Genomic DNA, 22474 nt, shown 5'->3' with positions numbered 1-22474 from the left:
CCTGCTCCAGTTACAAGTCAAGAGCCCCGCAAAAATGAGAGAGAAATAATCTTGCTCGAACTTCTTCGAGTGATGCTTAAAATCATTTAACTCTACGTTAACTCAAGTGCCCTAATCGAAGAGACTTTGGAGGGTTATAACGTAGGCTAGGATTGGGGACCGAGGAACGAAAATGCTCGTTTTGGCTCGAAAATTAAATGAGAAGGGGCTTGACGTTGGTGATCATCGCCGACTAGTCATCGATCTTGGTCTTACGGAAATGTCTTCCGAAAAGAATACCATCATTGAATGAGGGATGGTAGTTTTCTACTGAAAATTGCACTTTGCAAACCGACTTCTTGGGGAGTCTTCTTCACAACAAGTGTCTGTCGAGGATTTGCAAGAGACACAATGCAAATATGTACATGGAATTTACAACTTAACATGCAAAAATGTACATTCAAAATTTAGAAGTACTTTACAAATGAATGTGCATTGGCCTTACTTTTGGTAGGCACTTTGCTTTTCCTATGCTTGAAATTTTTATATGAGATCAGCCTTTGCTTTTCTTACTCCCGACTCTCATTTTTCTTTTTTTCTTCTTTTTTTTTTAGAAGAGATTTCTTTTCCTTTTTTCTTTGAGAGCTCTTCGACATCTCTTTATTTTTCTTTTTTTCTTTTTTTTTTTTCGAGAGCAGGCCCTTCTCCGTTAAGCTGAGTTTGCCTCTCCTTTTTTTTACAATCCCATGATTTTGAACCGGGAATTACAACAAACATAAACATTTACGAGATAAAAAAAATCTAGTATACAAGAAATGAGTCTATTCGGGAATTCTCTCGTTGACCCGACCATCTCCAATTCTAATCCTTGGGAAAATGCTATCTTCGTCTTTGGAATGAGCAAATGATCACCAACGGGGTTTAAGAAATGAATTTGCGGGCTCAAGTGGGTTATGCAAAGAATGAAGTGTATAGGATAGAGAAATGAATGCTCTTCATCATCCTAAGGCATTTGAATTAAAATTCGAGTATAAATGCAAAGAAATACCCGAAGATTAATGTTAGTCCGAGCAAGAAAATTTCTAACCATTTACCTCGTGTTGCTGCTGGAATTAACTCGTCCGGACCCCGATGTGGGGTGGTTCTTGACAGGGGTAAAGAAATGAAATCACCGCTCAAAAGGGGTAATCAATGGATCACCCGTAGTGTTTGGGATAAAGAACTGAATGCCTCTGTCATTTCGGCTATCGTACCTTTTGCGAGAAAACCTTTTACCTTGTGAAATGCGGAACTTAGCCACCGTTCAACTCTCCTGAAAAAATGGGACGTGTTTGGGAAAGGATTGCCTTTCATCATCCTGCCCTGCCCCACTCCATACATTCGATGTATCTTATGTAGTTCATGTTCCTTATTCAAAGTTGGTAAATTAAACATGAGGAACAGTCATGCACAAACTATGCAATGTATGAGTGTTTTTGAGCATATAAAATGCAGCAACTTTTTATCTTGGTGGACAGAATTCGCAAGCACATAAGAAACTTCTTAGGGGCGTGGATTGGGAGTTGCCCCTGCTCATGCAAATGAGTTGCAAAACTTCATTATCCGGTTCGAGACATGAGATTGTCAAAGGCTCTAGAATTTCTTATTTCATTAATTTTTCGGGGAGAATGGATACTTCCCTATCTGGAAAGGCAAAGACCCTGTAAAAATCAAAAGGGAAAGCATCAATGTACGTTCTCATGTTCTAAACGAGTTGAAACGATACCGCTTTACCCTTGTACAAATTTCTTGTGAACTTTGAATTGAAAGGATCAACTCATCTTGATCGGATTGTATGTCCGGGATGTTATTTCTTCGGTTTTGTAACCATCTGGGCTGAGCTTCAATTGGCATTGAACTGCGAAGCAAAAAAAATTTGGAGTCGACGTAAACCTCAATCCGAGACCGAACGGCATCATCCGGGAATTCTCCATGCCTTGTTTTTGCTATCATGTCATCAACGTAAACCTCAATCTCATTATGCATCATGTCGTGGAAAAGGGCAACCATGGCTCGTTGGTAAGTAGCTCCAGCATTTACGAGACCGAAGGCATCACCCGGTAATGAAACATTCCCCATGGTGTGGTGAAAGTGGTTTTCAACTTGTCATTGACATTCATCGGGATCCGATTGTACCCGGAGAAACCATCCATGAATGAAAACAATTCAAACCTGCAAGATCAGTCAACGAGCATGTCAATATGTGGGAGGGGAAAATCATCTTTAGGACTGGCCTTATTCAAATCTTGGTAATCGACACGGACTCGAATACGTCCATCCTTCTTCATGATTGGGACTATATTGGCAACCCAATCAGAATATTCCGTAGTCTCAAGGAATTTGACGTCAAGCGGTTTCATGACTTCCTCTTTGATCTTCCGGACCAATTCTGGTCCGGCCCTCCTTGACTTTTGCACTACTAGCTTAGCCGAAGGATCGATCGGCAAACAATATTCGACAATAGAACGGTCAAGACCGGGCATATCTGCATAGGACCAGGCGAAAATGTCCTGGTAATCCTTCGGAGCTTAATCAAGCGCTTAGTCATCTCTTTGGACAGGTTTGCCCCGATCTTAACTTCTTTAGGGTTTTCCGCATCGCCTAGGTTGACCGAGATAGTTTGTTCACCTGTCAAGGGCTTGATCTTCTCATGTCGTTCGAAATCCCGACGAATTTCCTCATAATCTGGATTGGACTCATCTAGGTCGTATACTTCTAAATCCACTAGGTTTCCCTCCTCATGTTTCCCCCTAAAACATAAAATAACAAAATCAGAAAAACAAACAAGGTTTAATTGCGGTGTGATTTTTTTTTTTTGAACTTTATTTATTTATTTATTTATTTTTTTCAAAACCGTGGGACATGAATTCTTAAAGAAGCCAAACCCTCGGTTCTTACCATGATGACAAACTTGTTGGTCGTTGGTTATCGTCATCGGGTTGGTTTGGGATACTTCAACAAGATTCGAAAAATGGTGCAATTTTATTGATATGAAATTACATCTTCTAGGAAAGAAAATCCAAGAGTGCAAGACATAATAGAAATCCAAATGCAATCCAAAATCTAAAGGAAACAGAAAATGTCCCACGTAGGGGATTGCATAAACATAATGATGTTACTCTGAATCTAAACCCTCCAGTGGATTATCACATATGGCATTAATGAATGATTTGGAAGGTTTAGGCACCAGGTAAGGTTCCTCCTTATGCGCTCCGTCTTCAGATATAGCAGCAATGGTTACATTATCAAAACAACCGGCGATATTGAAGACTCCTTCATCCTTACTAGCACCAACCTGTCTGATTCCCAGCCCGAATACAGCATTAATTTTACCAGAATGATCCGGCAAAGGATTATTCTGGACATTTGGCTGTTTGTTGTCTTGGAACGAGAATGCCTTAGAATCGAGAAGATCTTGAATCCGATGCTTCGATGCGAAACTGACCATCGGTGTCATGTCCGGAGCTCCCCGCAATGGTAATCACATTTCTTTGGTGGATCATATCTCGGCGAGCTCGTGTCACCTTGGGTCGTAGAGGCTCGGAAGTCGAGTAAACCTCTCTTACGCAGAACCGCAAGTACTGCGACGAGGTTCCCGGTAGAGGGGTAAAGCTGCCGAGGAGACCGTTGATTCCCTCTTTGTCGTTGCATGCCGAAATTAGCATGCTGCGATTAGGAATCTGTACGGCCGGCGTCTGGGTCGTGGGTTTTTGGCTGTAGGTCATGTTGACCTGTGGGGCCGGCTCATTGTTTTTCCTTACCACAAACCTCTTAGTTGTCATGGCGACATCACCGTACCATCCTTTCTTCATGCCGTTCTCGATTTCTTCAGCCATTGCGATGAGATGGGTGAATGACGTGGCAGACGGATCCCAAAATTCGAGTTCTCATAACCCGCGGCGGGGTGGAAACAAACAATTTCATGAGTTCCCTTTCGGGAGGGACTGGTTTCAATTGAGATGCCACGTTCCTCCACCTGGTGGCATATTGCTTGATTGTTTCTTCCTTTTTCATCTCAAGCTGCTCAAGGTCCTCTCTCGGTGGTGAGCACGTCCAAGTTAAAGCTGAAATGTTTGATGAAAGCATTAGCTGCCTTCTCCCAATCATCCATCCAGGTAGATCTCGTAGTCCGTATACCATCTCATGGCAGCTTCTTTTAAACTAGCCTGGGAAGGTCTGAACCATTAAGGGGCCGTTGGTCGCATGCTTATTCATTCTTGCCTGGTACATCCGGACGTCTTGAACCGGGTTGGAAGTTCCATCATACTTCTCAAAGTCGGGCATCTTGAACTTCTCCGGCACCGTGACCTTTGAAAAGACAGACAAGTCAATCTGGGTATGTTGTGAGTCCCCTCAACCTCTCGGATCCTCTGTTCCATTTGGACCAACAGTTTGGCCGTATCACCATTCAACCCGGGGGCCACGGGGCTGGCTTGGGGGATTGGGACTACGGGCGGCGTGCCCGAGCTCACACCTGTGAAGATCACATCTTCTAGCGGCATTGTCCGATAGGGAGCAGTTTCCGGGGCTTTACCGGAGTTGTCAATAGGAGGAATTAGAGCAGGGAATGGTTAGCGGCGGGCTGGCGGTGGATGATTGAAGTTTGGCGGCGAAGGCGGCCATCATTTCTTCCATCTTTCGGGACATCATCCCTTCGAAGCGCTCGGTCAAGGAATTAAGTTTCTCGTCCGGGGCAGCACTGATAGTGGCGTTAATGTCGGCCATCCTCTTTGCGGCCGATCGAGTAATATGTGGAGGATCCGTGATAAATTACCTGTACACAGTAACAAACCCAAAATTAGTACAGGGAGCAAGAACAGCGAGCCGGCCCATGGCATCCCTCTAGACTCAAACGAACAAAGTGATTATAACCAAAGGATTGAAACATGTAATTTTCAGTTTATCCGCTTTTACGAAAAATTCGTATTAATTTGCACGTTGATCAAAACATGTCCAAATTTTACGAGCTTGTAGTTGAGAAGGTGATAAACAACTTTTATGTTGGGCAATCAGACTAGAAATGCACGGATCAAAGCAGTTTAATTTGTTTTTCCAAAAAATCGCATTCAGAAAACTGTTATAACCGCAGGTAGTTGAAAAAACGAAAGGCCATCTTAAATTATGAATTTAATTCTGAAATTTTGTAGGATATTAGTTGAAACATAGGTCTACAACTTTTGTGTTTGGCACTTACTCAAAGCTCGATCGTAGAATTTAGTAAAAATCGCACAACAAGAACAAGCCAAATCAGAATTGAGGACAACCGATGAAATTGTAAAAGCTACGGAAGCAAAGTGCGAAATTGGAAATAAGACAACGATACTCCTAAATCATGGACCAGCTCAAAATAAAAATGAGATAATAGGGTAAAAGAGACAAGAAATTACCGTTCATAGGAAGAAAATGTCAATCACAAAGACATGCGCATGAATTGTGAGTTTAAATCTTATTCTATCTATCCAAAAGGCTTTTGCAAAGTGAAATGATGAACAAAACGACATGTCGCAGCCTCGCGCGCAATCATCATGACTAGTCGCAGCCTCGCGTACAATAGTCATGACTAGTCGGGTTCAATCACTTCGGCTTGGTTCGGTCGACAAGGGCAATTCTCATGCATCGTAGCCTCACGTGCACAAGAACGACCCTTGAGCCATTTTTTTGAAAAAATTTTCGGGATCCGGATAGGATAACCTTTAGCGAAGCCTTACCGCCAAGGTTAAAGGACCATCTAAATACCATCTTAAAACTATCAGTGTGACCCAGGTCCGGTCACGGGTTGTGTGCGGTGTAGTGCAAAGACGATAAATCATGCACAACAATTAAAAGCAAACACCGCTTCAATGATTCAAAAGTTAAATCACAATTTCAATTCACCAAGCCTGCAAAACAAAGGGTTAGCCAATCACTCCTCCCCTTATAACTCCCAATCTGCAAAAACATTTAACACCTAAGAATGAGAATTCAACCAAAGTTTGCCAAATCAAGTGATTCCTTTTTCATGAAATTATCTGGCCTAAGTCCTCTTTGGGTCCCCAGTGGAGTCGCCAAGCTGTCGCGACCTTCAAAAAATAACGAGTTAATTTTCGGGCTAATGGATTATCAGGTTAATTAATTAACTAACCTAACTCGGACTCTCCCAAGTCCATACCAAATCGCAACTTAAGGTTCAAATAATTTAACGTGCAACGTGTTTTGAATTTGGAGTCGCCACTAATCATTTTCGGTAGGTTGATTAGAAACCTAAATAAAATAGCGGGAGAAAACTATATTATTTCCGCGAACCGGAGATTTTGAATTCGGGGATTTGGTTACGTCAGATTTCTCTAACGCCCTTTCGGTACCATTTTCATGAAAAATATTTGATTTGGCAATTTTGATGGATTTTACTTGAAATTCAAAGATGCAATTTTTTTGGTTTTTTATCTTCTTTTTTATGAGAATGTAAAACATTGAACTTTGTGCGATATATACCATGGATGATTTAGAAAGAAAGAAAACGCAGCCAAGCACGAGTATTTACAGAAATAAATTAACATGTAATAATGCTAAAATTTGGAACACGTGTCATGTCTAAAATAAACAAACAAATGTTCAAACCAAACGATTACATTTTTGTAGATCGAGATGGAAAGGATTACCTTCTATTACACAAAATCTTACTCACATACACGTTATAGTTCCCTTCAAGATCTCGGACCTGGAAGAACGCGGCTGTCGTCGAAAATGGCAAGCAATGGCGTTGTTGGGTTGCGAGGGGGAGTAATATGTGTCGGGACTCGTCGAAGATGATGCTTGACTAAAACTCTTTTCTTCACTCTCGAATTTTCTCTTCTGATTTTTCTCAAGAACTCTCTTTTTCCTCTCTAAAAATTCCTCTCAAAAACTCTCTCAAAACTCTCTCAATTCTCTTCCACTCCCCCTCCAAGAGCTCTCTACATTCTCTATCACCAAAATTCTCTTTTTCAATTCTCAAGAACTCTCCCTCTTTTATAGCCAAATTTCTCCACCCTTCATTCTTCATCTTCATTTCTTCACCTTCCATTTTCATCTTCCCTTCTTCATCTTCATTTCTTCACCTTCCATTTTCATCTTCCCTTCATCACCTTCCCTTCATCATCTTCCCTTCTTCATCTTCTTTTGGTATTTGCAATACGAGTCCCGGAAGTTCCAAGTATTTGCAATGCGGTCCCCGAAATTTTAAGTATTTGCAATACAGTCCCTGAAGTTTCAAATCTTCTCGGTGTATTTTTCCATCCCGTGCCTGGTCTAGACGCATGCTAAATTAAGTATTCTGCTTGCCCAATTATATGCCAATGCAATGTACGCTAAAAATAAATATGTGAGATGATTTTTATTTAGAACTAAAATTAGCTCTAATTTTTATGCAAAAAAAAGATTAGTCAAAATTTAGGCGTCAACAAGTGCTTGTCAAGCTATTTGGTTGAAGAAGATACTTGGACAACTTCAATTCGAACGACATGAACCAACAATGATTTTTTGTGACAACAATTTAGCCATTAAATTGTCAAAGAATCCAGTTCTACATGGGAGAAGCAAGCATATAGATGTGAAGTATCATTTCTTGAGGGATCTTACAAAAGATGGTGTGATTGATCTTGTTTTCTGTAGAAGTGAAGATCAAGTTGCTGATGTGTTCACAAAACCCCTCAAAATTTCCACATTTCAGAAGTTAAGGAAGCTCCTTGGAGTTCGTTCGATGGATGCCTCGGATTAAAGGAGAGCTTGTTCCTACGCCTTTAAACCGATCACTTGCAGTATCAGTTTAAGGGAGGGCATGTTAGAAAGAGTCAAAGTTGTTTTTTCATGTTTTCGATAAAATATCTAGTCATGTGTGTTGTCCTATTCAATAGGAAGTTTCTGTTACTAAAACTTAGTAGATCCTAGCTTTTAGGAATGGGTTGCAGCATGATGCTGCACATGGGTCAAGTTAGTTGCTATTGTTTTGGCTATTGTTAGCCTTTTCGTTGTAGTACAGTCTTTTATGGAGACTAGTTGATCATTGAATAAAGTAGAGTGCAGAAGCATTCATTCCCATCGTGTTCTCATCTCTCTCTTTTAACACAAATGGCCGTCCTCCTCACTCTACAGTTCAAGGGCGAATCGATCTTCGGCGTGGACGAGGCAGTGAACAGGACGCTGATATTCAATGCGTTCGTCCTGTGCCAGGTCTTCAACGAGTTCAACGCAAGGAAGCTGGAGAAGAAGAACGTGTTTGAGGGCGTACACAAGAACAAGCTGTTCCTCGGGATCATCTTCGCGACGGTGGTCCTCCAGGTGGTGATGGTCAAGTTCCTGAAGCGGTTCGCCAACACAGAGCGGCTGAGCTGGGGACAATGGGGGCGTGCGTCGGGATCGCGGCCATGTCTTGGCCAATCGGTTGGGTGGTCAAGTGCATTCCGGTCCCTGATACACCAATCTTCAGCTACTTGGGATTGAAAAGCAAGAAGCTCTGGAGGAAAATTGTGCGCGGAGAACAGTAGCAACACTAATTAGTTCTAACTCGATTCTTTTCATCCTGTGAGGATTGTGTAATCTATCGATTGGTCTTTTGAGTTTTGGCACGGGTCAAAAGATCGAGCTCGGCTTATCTGGGCTCGGCAAATTGAATGGCTCGACGCCAAAGCCCGAAACTATTATTTTAGAAATTTTCATTTGTACATTTCATACTTCAGATTTTTTTGGTAAAATAAACGTTTCACCTAATATATTGTTGAATCCTTAGCCCCGCCAATGTCCAAGTAAAGCATGCAAGTTCAGACATGAGCATGAAGAAACCGACGAATTCCATAGCACGAGTGGCCTTCATAGAGCCAAGGATGCGAAGGACAAAATCATGAGAAAAATTGCGTGAAGAACAAAGTGACTGAATCGAAATTAATCGCGTGCGTAGACTATGTCAAGGAAAGGAATAAATTCATAACACCGTCAATCATATATTTCTAATTAACTCAATTCAAGTCGGGCATTATTCTCTGAATTTGGAACGCAGACATCGACAACATCGAACATCTAGTTTACTAACAGAGCGGTCGAATGACACGAAAAGTGAGTTTAGGTGACCTAAATTTTTTGGTCTAAACTTTGTTTTTTTTTTTTTCGGTCATCGTGGACTACCATTGTATTGCAAAACTTAGGTAATCCGAGTGTATTTCTTTGTATGCATTTTGAGGACATCCGGAACTTTGCTGGGGACTGTTTGCCACCCCGAACTTAAATAACACGAGTTGCATGTCAAAAAAGAGGTTTAGAAAGGGATTGACCGAGACTGAAATCTAGGACGTAGATTTTAAATGGGATGAAGTTTCAACAAGGAAAGAATCGTATCCTACAATTCCAAAGCAAAGAGTTGCGATTTTCGATCTATCGTCAACTCTGTTGAGGAGAAAGATTTACGGGGATATACACTCGGCTCTCTAAAAATTCTACTTCGAAATAGGAAACCTCCAAACGAGAAGCACAATTGAAACTCTCCGAGATAACCTTCCTCCGTAGGATGACGGAGTGACTGCCCTTTGTCGGCTACACATTTTCATTGGAAGAGAGATGGACTTGTGTTTTGCTCTGCGTAGGTCCCGGCAACACTCTTAGACTTATATTAAAGAGAGAGCAAATTTGTGGCTGGCCTCCGGCTAGCGACACCCTTCTTATAAGGTTCGCTTAATGAAGCCACAAATAGGCTACATGAATGAATTTGATTTAATTCCTTAAACACACAAAAAAAAATGACATATATTACAAAGTGTTCTATTCTGACACTTTATGTTATATATATATTTATTAGGAATCCTTAAATTTGTTCGTTTTGTTGTGTCGATCAAGCATTTATCGTAAAACAATAGCGAATTTTTGTTATTGCAAACTTTTTTAGTAGTTATTATAATGGTTATACATAAGTTACTTTATTGAATTTGTGAGTTTCCGTTAGTCAATTAATATATTATGATTTAACTTTTTGGATATTTTTATTTCAATGATGTCCGGGGTTATTTTCGCATTTTAACCATTTACTACGGTCTTTTACTCTGATTCAGTTCTTTTGATTGCCTTTTACTGCATCTCGCATCACTCGCTCACTCCTCTCTTTTATGATTCCATCTCTTTAGGAGCAAAAAATAAGTTCCCCTATCCTAGGGCATTCATTTCTCCGCGTTCTTTCCATTGCATTTTCTAGTAAGTCCCTGGAATTTCCGGAACACTTTCTCGATGACAAAACCCAAACGAACAACGCTACCCTTGTCTGTTCCATCGTAGCCGTAATAGCTCCTACACGGCTATTTTAATACGGCCGTGCTTACCTCCTCCGCTATCTCCGTCAAATTCTTTAATTGGCACATTATGAATATGAATGTCACTAACAAATAAACTCAACAAGAGATATATGCGAATTTGCTATGTATAATCTACCAATCAAATACTTGAAAATAAGAATCGAGGTAAATACGACACTAACGCCAATCGGGACCGAAGCACAAATACAGGATTCCTTTTTGTTAAAAAGAATGACGATGACAAGACAATGTCCGGCTTCGGATGCCTCGATGATTGTCGGGGTAATTGCCGCAAACCGTGTAGAAGAAACCCCACGCCGATGGAGAATATTATCTTTTGACTTCTCGTTGACTCCACGTCATAAGTCCCCCGTGTGATCTCGAATCCGGGTTTCCCACTTTCGGGTCTTCGTTTCGGGCAAACCCGTTAGCAGCTGCCGCCCCACCTGCCCTCGTCCATCCATGTCGCGGTAACCGTCGCAGCAACTCACGACATAGGAAACCTCCAAACTTTCCCATGACGTTCCCTTAATGAAGCCACAAAAATAGGCAAATCAGATATAAATTTGATTTGATTCTTAGAGGGAAAGAGCCTCCCGTCCCCGAGTAGTACCGATACGACATGATATGCCGGCACGTCATTTCTCAAAAAATAGAAAATTTCGACATGTTGTATATTATATGTATATTTTTAGATGTACATGATAAATCATCATGTATATATAAAAATATCAACGGTGAGTTTTTTTTTCTTGTTAGAATTCACGATTAGGTTTTTGTTGGATTGATTGGGTATATTAATTTTGGGGTGGTTAGGTATATGACTTAAGTATATAAATTTTTCATAAGTTTACATTTTGATATCTAAATTATTGAAAATGCTTTAAGTTGACCATGTGAGTGTCAAAATGGCGTGTCGAGATGCTGGACTCATGTGTCGCTGGAATGTCCGAAACACCGATCACGTGTCCATCGCATGTGCGAGAGTATCGGACACGACGCGCTGGCCTCCCGGAGAGTGTCAGTGCTTCCTAGCTCCTATCTATCGGAGCTTCAGCTTTAGAGAATTTAGATGACAGGTCCATGAAGATGTACAAACAGTGGGTCCTTAATTTCTCTTTAGTTTCCGTGAGAATCAAACTCATTTTGACACCTCCTGATCGATATAAATATGAACTTCGGTAGCAGATAAACTTAGCAAGAAATAGAGGATGGGAGTTGTATGATCGAACAATCAAGGAAGGATCGAGGAAAAGTGTCCGTACCGTCTGTCCAGACCAAAGTATAAACATAGGATTCCTTCAATCAAAAGAACGATTAATGACGGCGTCCGGTTTAGAAGATGTCGGAGCAACAAGTGCAAACCGTCTGTGAAACAACACACGACCACCGCTTTTGACTTTCTCTTCGCTCCATATGAACTAAGAGCGCGGCTTTTCCACTTGCGGGGCAACCCCGTTCGTTTCTTAATGCCTTAAACAAATGGAGATTAGTATCACCCTCTAGTTATTATTTAAGTACATGCAAATCCGCTCCACGATCACCATTCCACAAATTCGAACGTTTGCAACTTTCGCGGCTAATGTCATTCGCATTGTGCTGCCCGGTCTCGTAACAGGATCACGACCCTGCGTGTCTCTTCCGAGCGATGACGAGCATTCTCAGCTGCCGCTACGTCTGCCATGAGGTCTCTCTCGGCTTGCTCACTGTGCGCAAGTTCGCCAAGCAATGGTATTTGGCCTTCGCCGCCATCTATTGCTCCCGAGCCATCAGTACCTCCGCAAAGAAAACCAAGAAACTCCCTAGGAGATCTCCTTCCTACGCTTTGATTTCGAATCTAGGGTTGAGTCTTGGGGCAAGTTCAATCCGGAAAACAATTACATCCAGCTTGGTTGGTTCAGTTCCGGAGTAAATCGGTCCGACGCTCATTTTTTTAAACTTGATAACTACTCTGGTCATGGTAAGGGAATCGTTTCTAAGCTTTGAACCGGCGGGTTCTACCTATCTAGTAGCCTAGAGGTATTCATCAAGATTCGAACCTCTTACCATGAAGATGGAAATACATTCAAATTAATCTAGATGTGCCCTTTCAAGATTTAGAAGCCTGCTGACACACAGTTACGTCACTCTTTAAGTCTCCTTCGTTAATTTTGCGGACAGACGAACCCGTCAACTTTCTCCATGTGGAAGGCTTTCTTCGGTAAACTCAGAAGTTTGAAGCGCGAGACCCTAAAAAAACTGATACTCTGGTTCTACTCGCTCGCTCTAGCTTCAGTGCTGGCTCCATATAGTCATGTGTGGCTCCTTTATTGCTTCGGGCAATCGGCTTATCTGAATGTAATTTTGTGATCCATTAGTATCTTTTTTGCCGGCCGGTCTTCTCTCTCTATCTAGAGTTAGTTTTAGATTTAGATGCTCTTCTACTCCGATGTAGAAATAGATTTGGGATTTACAAGGCCTTTTCTGTAATTTTTTAACCAATTGATGTTGTTATTATCTCTATACGTTGATGGTGGTAGGGAACTCAAATCTAGGCATGCACTACCCTTTGGCAAAGTCGTAGTTACTAGAGAAAGAAATTTTGGCATGAGCTTGAAGCAAGATTCGGTGATCGATTGCCGCATGTGTTTTTATGTTATGACAGATCCGTTTTTGTGAATTGAGAAGATTGAGTGAGTCTCTATAGAGTCTACCAAGTTGAATTATCTTTCAGATTTATTTGCTTTGTTTGATTTTCATCTTTATCTTGTAACCAAGTTGAATTATCTTTCAGATTTACTTGCTTTGCTTGATTTTCATCTTTATCTTGAAAGTTATGTATTTTCTTTCAAGTGGAATGAAAATTTTTCTTCCGACCAAAAAAAATATGAAAATGATACCATTCCCTAAATTTGTACTAGCATGAATTGCGAAATACTTTGCCCAAAATCAGCATGTAACACTCATCGGAAGTGTACGTCACACAACAAATGGAGCGTACCTTTTGTTTCACAAGTTAAGAGTCGCCGATGCAGCGAGAGAGTACGTCTAACTATTCATCGTTCGGGAGGAAGGCAGAACTTCGCATCGTTGTCTTTTTTCTTTGTGGTTTATTGTTCTCAAGTTTTCTGTAGAATGAATGAACGACAAAACCAACAATAGACAAAAAGAAGTAATCCTTTTCACGTTCGAAAATAAGGCAGTTATCAATTTGGATAAGGGGTTAGGATAGCCTACATGGACGGTTCACGATCCTCCCATGTATCCCAACAGTGTGAATGACACCATATGCACCATAAAGGAGAAGGGAGAAACAAAATTAGAAAAATTTGTCATTCAAAGTGTTGCTGTTTCAATGAACGTTTCCTTTTCGTTAACTTGTTCTTCAAGTTCAAAAAATTGACAGCATCAAACACCAATTCAAAAAGAAATGAATTGAGTGAAAACCCCATTAGCATTCCTGCTGTCCTCTATATCCATGACCTGCAAACCTCCTTCTCTTGGGACCCCAACTGGTCACATAATAGTAGGAGTGATCGGTTTCCGGTTAGGTCCGATCCCACCCAAGAACCGAGAACTAGATCAAAAGAATCGGTTCACGACCCGTTTAATGAAATTGACGAATTATTAGTAAGGGTAAGTAACGCGAACTTTAATTTTAATATATTAATTAAAATTAGGTGAGCATTTAAGAAATAAAAATAATAATCGATTCGGTCCAAGCAGTCCGATTTCCCGTGAAACCAAGATCTCGACTGAAATCACTTATTTCAATTTTATGGAACCGGGAACCGGACTAGTCGGCAAATTCGATCTGATCCGATCGGTCCGTCTTGGTCACTCCAACATGGTAGGATACTATGTCAACTGAACTAGGACAAGCTTGGATCATTGGTATCAAAATCAGATAGGAGTAACGGACAAGGCTTGCCCAGTGAAACTAGCACGTTGGGCCTCATTTTGTAAGACTTATGAGCTCATTCAAGGAACTATTTTGGACTGTTTATGAAATTCGAAGAGGCCCATCAAGCCTCGTCTATGCACTGCATCTGGTGTATAGGGCGTTAGGTACAAAGAATCGTATTAGGAATACCAAGATTTTTTAACTGCTGTCTAGAGTGTTAAACGATGTGATTGTGATGCCTCACGTTACTTAATATGTCATTTTTTTAGATCAGCCTCGATCAAAAAAATTTTTATGGAATGGAACGAATTTGAAACCTGAAAAAGAATACATGTTACTACAAGTTCTCCACTATTTTAATCGAGCGTTTTCTATCTGCGTAGTTTGATTATGTCAACGAGGTCAAAATAGCATCACAGAAAGCATCCGTAAGCGTCGATAAGGTGTCTCAACATGCAGGATTAGAAACCTATATTAAAATGAACGAGATAAGGAAAAAAAAAAAAAAGGCAACGTATCTTGTAATTGTAATAGCATCGGAGATGTGAGTTTATGAAATTTCCACACGAAATTTCACGAATAGCGGCATGTTCTACATACGAAAAATCGCACAAAACGCAAAGCAGGGACATGATACTAGTCTCAAGGCGCACTAATTATCCCGAGTCACAAAGTATCCAATCTCCTAGGGACAAGAAGATCTAAGAACACGAACTTGGGTCCAATTTTGGGGGCAAGGAAAAGTCAACAATTCAATGGCCTAAGGAAAAAGAGAGAAGAAAAAGGAAGAAGCTGCAAATCCAAATGATGAATTAGCTAAATCAAAGTACAAGAAACGGTAAGGACAAGTTCTTTTTTCTTGGAGGCATTGCGATAGGACAAAGGAATAATCAAACGAATGAATATGAATGAGATCTGAGCTTTTCCCCATCTTCTCTCGTTCAACCACGTTGACCAGAAGAAGCAGCTTTTCCTGTTCATCCAATGGTCATCATCATCTTGACAAATTCATCGTAGTTGACTTGACCATCACCGTCCAAGTCGGCCTCTCTTATCATCTGCTGCACCTCTTCCTCCGTCAGCTTCTCCCCAAGATTTATCATTACATGCCGAAGCTGCACAACAAAACCCAAGCTCATAATTTAACAATTCCAATGTCAACTAAAGTCAGAGCACTACTTTATTTGGTATAATTTTTTTCCGTACGATGTTTGTTCATTGCACTGGGACAAAGGGGAAAGGAAATTGATGTGGGGTTTGTGCATGGAGCTCTCCCTAAAGTTAACAAAAAGGAGAAATGGGAGCTGCCCGCAATTAACATGCCCACATACAAGGTTCCCAAACTTTTTGATCGATTTTACTACCTTTTTCTTCCATTTTTTTCGGTCTTTCGGTTTTGGAGATAATTCCCGAACCCGTTTTCGGTTTTGCTTCCCATACCCTCCTCTTGTCTCGAAACGTACATTTCGCATCTCCTGAACTTGAAAACATTTATTTGCTCTCATGCACCACCCCAAATTGACCCCGAAAAAATGAAATCCAATGTCGAAGATGAGGTAATTTGTGAATAAAATGACAACTTGGGAATTGGAAGGTTTTGAAGCACGAGGAGAGAATTTGATATTGGGAAAAAAGTTGAGGATTATTTTTGTAATATTCCCCTTTTTTAGTTAGGTTCCCCACGTTCAATTGTCAATCGATTAGTATATAGTGCAACACATCGCCAATGCGTTAGAAAATGACTAACTCGCAACTAATCAATCAACTTGAAGCATAGATAAACTCGCATTCTACGCGCATTTTTATGACTTGATTTTCGCTTGCTATTTCAGAGTAGGCGAATGGCCCGAAAATCGGAAACTCATGGGGTGATGTTGATAATTCATTCGATTTTTCGTACGAGTCGAATACGAGGAGGACGATGAGATGAGGTCGATTTAGTGTCTACCTCGTTCGCCGATATATATCCATTCTGGTCCTTGTCGAACACCTTGAAAGCCTCTTTCAGTTCCTCCTCTGCATCTGTTTCCTGGACACGTACCATGCAATGTCATCAAAACGTCAGTACCCATTATTCACGTTAAGACGGAGCCAAAAAAGCAGAGCGACCCAGAAGAGAAGAAGAGGCTGCAAATTTGGTTACCTTCATTTTGTTGGCCATCAAGTTCAAGAACTCGGCGAATTCGATGGTTCCATTGCCGTCGGCATCGACTTCGTTGATCATGTCCTGAAGCTCTTTCTCTGTCGGGTTCTGATCCAGCGACCGTATGACCGTCGCTAGTTCTTCGAGAGTAATGCAACCTGCGAAGCGCAAGCCATGAAAAAGGGCGTCATGAAACTGAATCGTAGCTTTTCTTGGAGAACAAGTGACTTACTTCATGAAAGAATGGACAAGAAAGGCAAGAAAGAGAGACTCACCATCGCCATCTTTGTCAAATAGAGTGAAAGCTTCTTTGAACTCGACTATCTGTTCTTCAGTGAGCATATCTGCCATGCCCTCTTCTTGGTTTTGCACGGAGAGAGAGAGAGAGAGAGAGAGAGAGAGAGGGGGAGGCGTTGTTTGAGTATGTATAATGTGTAGCTCAATCTTAGCTGGGCTTATGTAGACTTCCAAGATTGTGAAGTTGGGGGTTGGGGGGCATTAAGTTTCTGCATAAAATAACCTAATGACAGTCAAATTAAAATTATGACTAAACTTTTGGGTTCTTATGGTCATGGCCTTTGCAGAGAAGAATCAAATCAAATGCTGTCTCTGTCTCTCTCTCTCTGTAACCGTCTCAGACCATGACCATTCATGCTTCTCTAGATAGACATGGACTTTTGTGGAAGATGCAGAAACATAAAACAAGTCTCCCCTTTTCCTGTTGTTTCGCTTTACTGTCTTCTGGCTTGCTGGTGTGAAAAGAAAGCACGATTAGACTAAGCAAAATGACAGCTGTTAGGGTCAGATGTTCAGGGGACCAAACAGGAAGTTGAGACTTGAGAGCATTCAAAACGAGAGAGAGAGAGAGGGTTTTGGGAGTCGTGTACTTTGTTTCCACGGTATGACTTTTCTGCTCTCAACTTCGACCCGACCGACCCCCATTGAGCACGCTGCGTTGCTTGCACGAGGGTTTCTTTTCTTTAAGCAAAACTTTTGCAAGATCCGTCGCATTCACTATGGATCCAAGTTGGACAATGTCCTTAAAGCTCTGAGGATGAAGACGAAGTCCATGCGTATTAGTCCTTGGACATGAAGGTGTGTCTACATGTTCCGTAGCCAAAAGGGTTTTTGGGATTTGCCGTTGAATGACTCTGACCAATGTTCACCTTCTCAAGACATTGCCTCGAAGTTCATCTCACGGAATTTAGGACTGTCCAAAAATCAGAAGCTCATGTGTAATGGTGTAGATTCATATAAAAACTGGCATAATCATGCTTACTCAAAAGTATTCGAGACTTATCAAATGTGACTTTTCTACTAATATCACGCCAATCTAATATCATGTACGACAATCGATAGTCATGCTCACCTTGTGCATAGTGCATAATTTAGGAATATGCACTTTTTGTCCTCCCATCGAGCTTACCCTCACTCACTCAAACATAACATAAACAACAAAATATTTTAAGAACTGAACAAACGACAACTTACTTGACCACACTTCTTCGGGAGTTTAACATCCCATCGCAATCGATGGAGATCTATACCGGTACTAAAGAGCATTTTATGGGTAATCTTTGATAGTGTCCTCTTCACAACTCCACAATATATTGTAATCCATTGACACTAGTACGACTTGACACTAGTACGACTTCTCCCTATGCCTTCCTTCATGCATAAACCATCTATTAGCTCCGAGAAGAATTCCATGATACCGTAAGTCCGTATATACTTAATCGTTTTGCTAGTTTCCGTTTTGATCAAAGCTTTCAACTGCATGATCCCGACAACAGCATCAAATTTGTGCCTTGACAAAAACACCCAAGTCTTCCTCGAATAATCGTCCAGAACTATTAGCATAAATTCAACATTCTTCTTACAAGAATATCACAACAGCATGCGCATTCGAGTGAATCAACGTTGCAATCTTTGTAGTTTCTTTGATAGTTGTACCAAACTGTAATTTCTATCGTTGTTCTAAGTCACAACACATGCATACATTCAATTTCTCAGCCACATAAGCACATGATAGCTTCTTTTCACTTAGAATCTTCAAGATTCCCTCACCAATGTACCCCCAAATGCATATGCCACAATTCAGACTATCAAACATATGCATTTGATGTCTCCATAGTGAAATCAGTCATTGTCTCTCTTGGAAGCTCATACAGGCCATTATGCTTGATTCCTTTCATTATCACTAGGGCACCTCAATTGACCTTCAAAACTCCACCTTCTAAAATATATTGACACCTAGTTGAATATAAGGCATTCAAGGAATTCAAGTTCGTCTTCAACTATGGAACGTGCCTCACTCTAGTCAATGTCCTCATAATACCATCATGTATTTTCATTCTAATATTGCAAACACCCACAACATCAGAATCATTGTTGTTCCCAACTATACTTTACCACTATCCATGCATAGATAATTAGTAAATCGGTTTCTATTTGGTATAGCGTGCAATGAACAACAAAAATCCATAAGACATCCATCGAACGATGAATCCTTAGTGACAGACACGATATAATCACTATCATTCGAGACAAGAACAACAATTGCAACAATATCACTAGTAGTCTTGCTAGTGATTCCCTTATCATTCTCGTTCTTCAACTTAGGGAAATCATTGCCCTCTTGCTCAAACAGACCACACCATCAGTCCTACATTGACTTATTCAGGTGGGCACTATTCTTGCTAACATGAGTGCTATTCTCTACCTTCACCTATTAAATCAGCAGAGTACAGGTTCACCGGATTCTTTCCAATTAATGTATTTACTTAAAATCAAATCACTAATCTCATCAAATGTCAAGCTTCTTGACCAAGAAGAATTACTCATAGCAGTAACACTATTACTCTAACTATTAGGTAATGGGGATAACAAAATCAAAACACAGACCTCATCATCAAAGTTAATCCCAACAGAACTCAATTGACCAATTGTCACATTAAATTCATTGATATGCTTAGACAACGCACCTTCATTTATCTTTAAGTGAAATAGACATTGCGTCAAATAGACTTTGTTGATCGTAGAGGGCTTCTCGTTCAACGAGGCATACATTAGTCCTATAGTGGTCTTCTTTTTCAAGAAGTTAAACGCGACGTTAGGAGAGAACGTATTTACCTATAGTGGTCATCATTACCGATTTGCTTCAATTCAAGCAAGCCTAGCTCTGATACTAATTGTTGAGGAAAATTAGAGATCGAATAATAAAACAAATAGAACAAAGAGATAAATCGAGCACCCGATTTGTATATTTCGACCGGTGTAACATGCGTCCACAGGGAGAGCAGATATAATTTCGTTATAAATTAAGCAATACAACCGAGATTAGCACCACACTCAAGTCACTTAAAAACTCTTAGTATTTTTAAATCCTCAATTATGCCTAATAACAAACACAATGTTTTTAGCTTTTACAATTCCTCATGAAATACTCTCCTAATCTCACAAAGGAATTCACAAATACTACCACAAAGATTTATTGACTTCAATAATCTCTGATTACTTTAGGTTGTCAACGAGCTCTATGATGGTGCACGCATCTATGAATGCTCAAGATATCATCCCTCTAAAATATTCTGCGTCTTCCTTTGATTGACAAAATCATATTTGTGGGGTACTTTGCTGAATTTGAGAATTTTTCAATCTAGGTGGGCTGAGTCGAAAAGGGAAAGAGAAAATCTATGAGAAATATTTCTCTTCTTGGAAAGATATCAGCAAGATCTGGTGGGCATAATTATGAACACATAGAGTTAAAAAGCGGAACCTCGACAATGCATGTAAAAGAGGTTTGGGCCTTTCGCACGTAGTGGAGTAACAATCTTCAAAAGCTATGACTTGTGTCTGACTTGAATGTGGTGATGGGATTCGTCGTGCTGGGAAAACCTAACAGCGTTCACATCCCCACCAAAGAGCGTGGGCAACCAGTCGAAAACAAAAGGCACTTTTTTTCTCTCTTCTACTTTGTCATTTTTCCCTTTTCGCATTGTCATGGGGATCATCTCTTTATCATGAGAAAACATGGAACAGGGTTTCAGATTTGATTTCGTACCAAGTAATGTCGAAATCGCCTCTGACTATGATATGAGGTTGAACCAGTTTGAGTCGGTTCCCTGATGGAACCGGCGGTTGTAGACATGGAATTAGGAATCGAAGCGTTCCTAGGTTGGTTCCATGTTTGCATAACGGTTCTCCTTAGAATCGAACGATTGGTCCAGGCCAATTCCATCCGATTCGTAGGTTGAATCGGCCCCACTGCATGCACCCTTAATATGTAGATTAAAAAATTTGCCTTGCCCATGGAATTGACCAAAATCACATTAATATTTGAGCAAAAAACACAAGTGGGGGCCTAAAAAAAAAAAAGATGAACCAAAAATGACTAAAACATAAATAAATAAAAAAAAGAAAAAGGAAAGGGACCCCAATGGCATTTACCCATCGGCAACTTGGCAAGGACATTGGTTTGGTGGCAAGTGGCCCTTGACAAGGAGAGACCCCGAAAAAATAATTAAAAAAAAAAAAGAAAATATGCCCCTTTAAATTTCCCAACAAAAAAAAAATCATTCTAGCTTTCAAAATTAAATGAATTTGTAATTCATTATGAATCTAAATGAGATTTTTTTTTTATAAGCTTCCAAATATTTGAACTTCTAATTTTCTAACATTAGAAAAGAATCGATTAACCAAAATAAGAAAACGAAAGTGAAAAGCGAATTCATCCTCGCAAGGTATTTAGGCTCCGTTTGTTTCGCCAAAAATAAATGATTCGAAAAATATTTTCCTAAAAACGATCGCTTGCGTCACTTACGAAAATTAATTAACGGAAATTATTTCATCACTCCACGAAGATGCTTAGACATGAATTGTTGTCGATAATAAAAAAATATTTTCAATTGACTAATTATTCCAAACAATACAAACAAGCATTTTCCTAATAGTATTTTTCGAACAATTTATTTTCGAGACGAAATTCCCATTTATTTTTGGCATCCCTCGCAGGCTTTTACTGTTCATGTAAGTAGGAGGAAGGAACCAACATTTTGTGGGAGGCCATACGCGCAAAGGAAATAAACGAGGCAAAGGTCGGTGGGTCATGCGTGAGCGTGACTCGCATTGGCTGTCGGACGCGTTTTCTTAAATTCCACAGCATGGACACCGACACGACGCCCCCCTGCCTTTCCTTTGTTCCTTTGGATCGTACCCAATGAAGAATGTTTGGGAAAGGGTTTTGACCAATCCCAGTGTGCCACCAATGATACATTGCATTTGGCTCATAACTCGTCGGCTTAAACTTTCGGACAAAAGTGCATCCGATTTGATATGTTTTGACAGCCTCGAGCTCCCTTTTGGTGATCTTTAAATACCAACATTCTGCCATCATCCTAACACTTAGGGATTTTTCGGGCTCCATTTGTTTCGCGAAAAATTGATATTTTCATTAAATCATCAGTTTGCAATTGCTCATAAAAGGAATGGCCGAGAAATATTTTTATCGTTCGTGACAATTGTTGGACACAAATTGTTGTTGATAATTAGAACATTCTTAATTTACTAATTATTTGAGACGATACAAACAATCGTGTTTACAAAAGTATTTTCTAAATAATTCTTTTTTAGCGAAACAAATGGAGCATTAATTAGTAATAGCTATTTATATACAAAATAGCTGGTGATTTTTTTCCTTTTCCTTTTGCTTCCGAGACACGTTTATATAGAGCATGTAAGAAGTTATAGGCATGTCTAAAGTTACATCGAAAACGACAATTTGAAAGAAGTTACATGCCTTGAGGCACCTTTTGTCAATCCAGCATAAACAGGATTTAACTATCATCTTAATTCGTTGTTTTATGCGAAAACTTGCTTTAATTGTTTTTATCTTTCGAATTCTATCGCTGTGATTTTGTTCTGGCAAATCTTTTTTTTTTTTTCGTTCCAAAGAAAATTCCTTCATTTTTTTGTTATCTTTTTCGTTTTTTTGTCAAATGCTATATTTTTCTTTTTTTGTGTGCACTTTTTTTCCTATCTCTAACTCTGCTATGCCTCTTTGCAGAGTGCGGAAATCGAATACTGCGCATACTTGTGTCCACACCCCCAATCTATTCATCAGCAGGATCACATATCTATTGA

The 22474-nt window shown here is 40.2% G+C and overlaps 1 protein-coding gene, 1 long non-coding RNA gene and 1 pseudogene across 2 annotated transcripts; 1 reads left to right on the top strand and 2 right to left on the bottom strand.

The window, feature by feature from the left end:
* LOC125313627 overlaps positions 1 to 8379 on the top strand; it is an 18825-nt pseudogene extending 10446 nt beyond the window's left edge.
* LOC125316373 lies at positions 8380 to 22474 on the bottom strand. The gene is made up of 3 exons (XR_007199605.1): positions 22464 to 22474; positions 19314 to 19317; positions 8380 to 8554 (listed from the first exon to the last, which is right to left on the bottom strand). It is a non-coding gene; the product is annotated as an uncharacterized LOC125316373 (long non-coding RNA).
* Positions 14970 to 16967, bottom strand: LOC115732665 (calmodulin-like protein 11). The gene is made up of 4 exons (XM_030663349.2): positions 16609 to 16967; positions 16334 to 16491; positions 16139 to 16219; positions 14970 to 15305 (listed from the first exon to the last, which is right to left on the bottom strand). Exons 1-4 carry the CDS (start codon positions 16682 to 16684, stop codon positions 15168 to 15170), a joined length of 453 nt encoding a protein of 150 aa, XP_030519209.1. The 5' UTR covers positions 16685 to 16967; the 3' UTR covers positions 14970 to 15167.

This window comes from Rhodamnia argentea, chromosome 1 (assembly GCF_020921035.1).
Source record: "Rhodamnia argentea isolate NSW1041297 chromosome 1, ASM2092103v1, whole genome shotgun sequence".
NCBI classification, from domain to species: domain Eukaryota; kingdom Viridiplantae; phylum Streptophyta; class Magnoliopsida; order Myrtales; family Myrtaceae; genus Rhodamnia; species Rhodamnia argentea.
The sequence above is the reverse complement of the archived record's forward strand: the minus strand, read 5'-3'. Positions and strand labels throughout refer to the sequence as shown.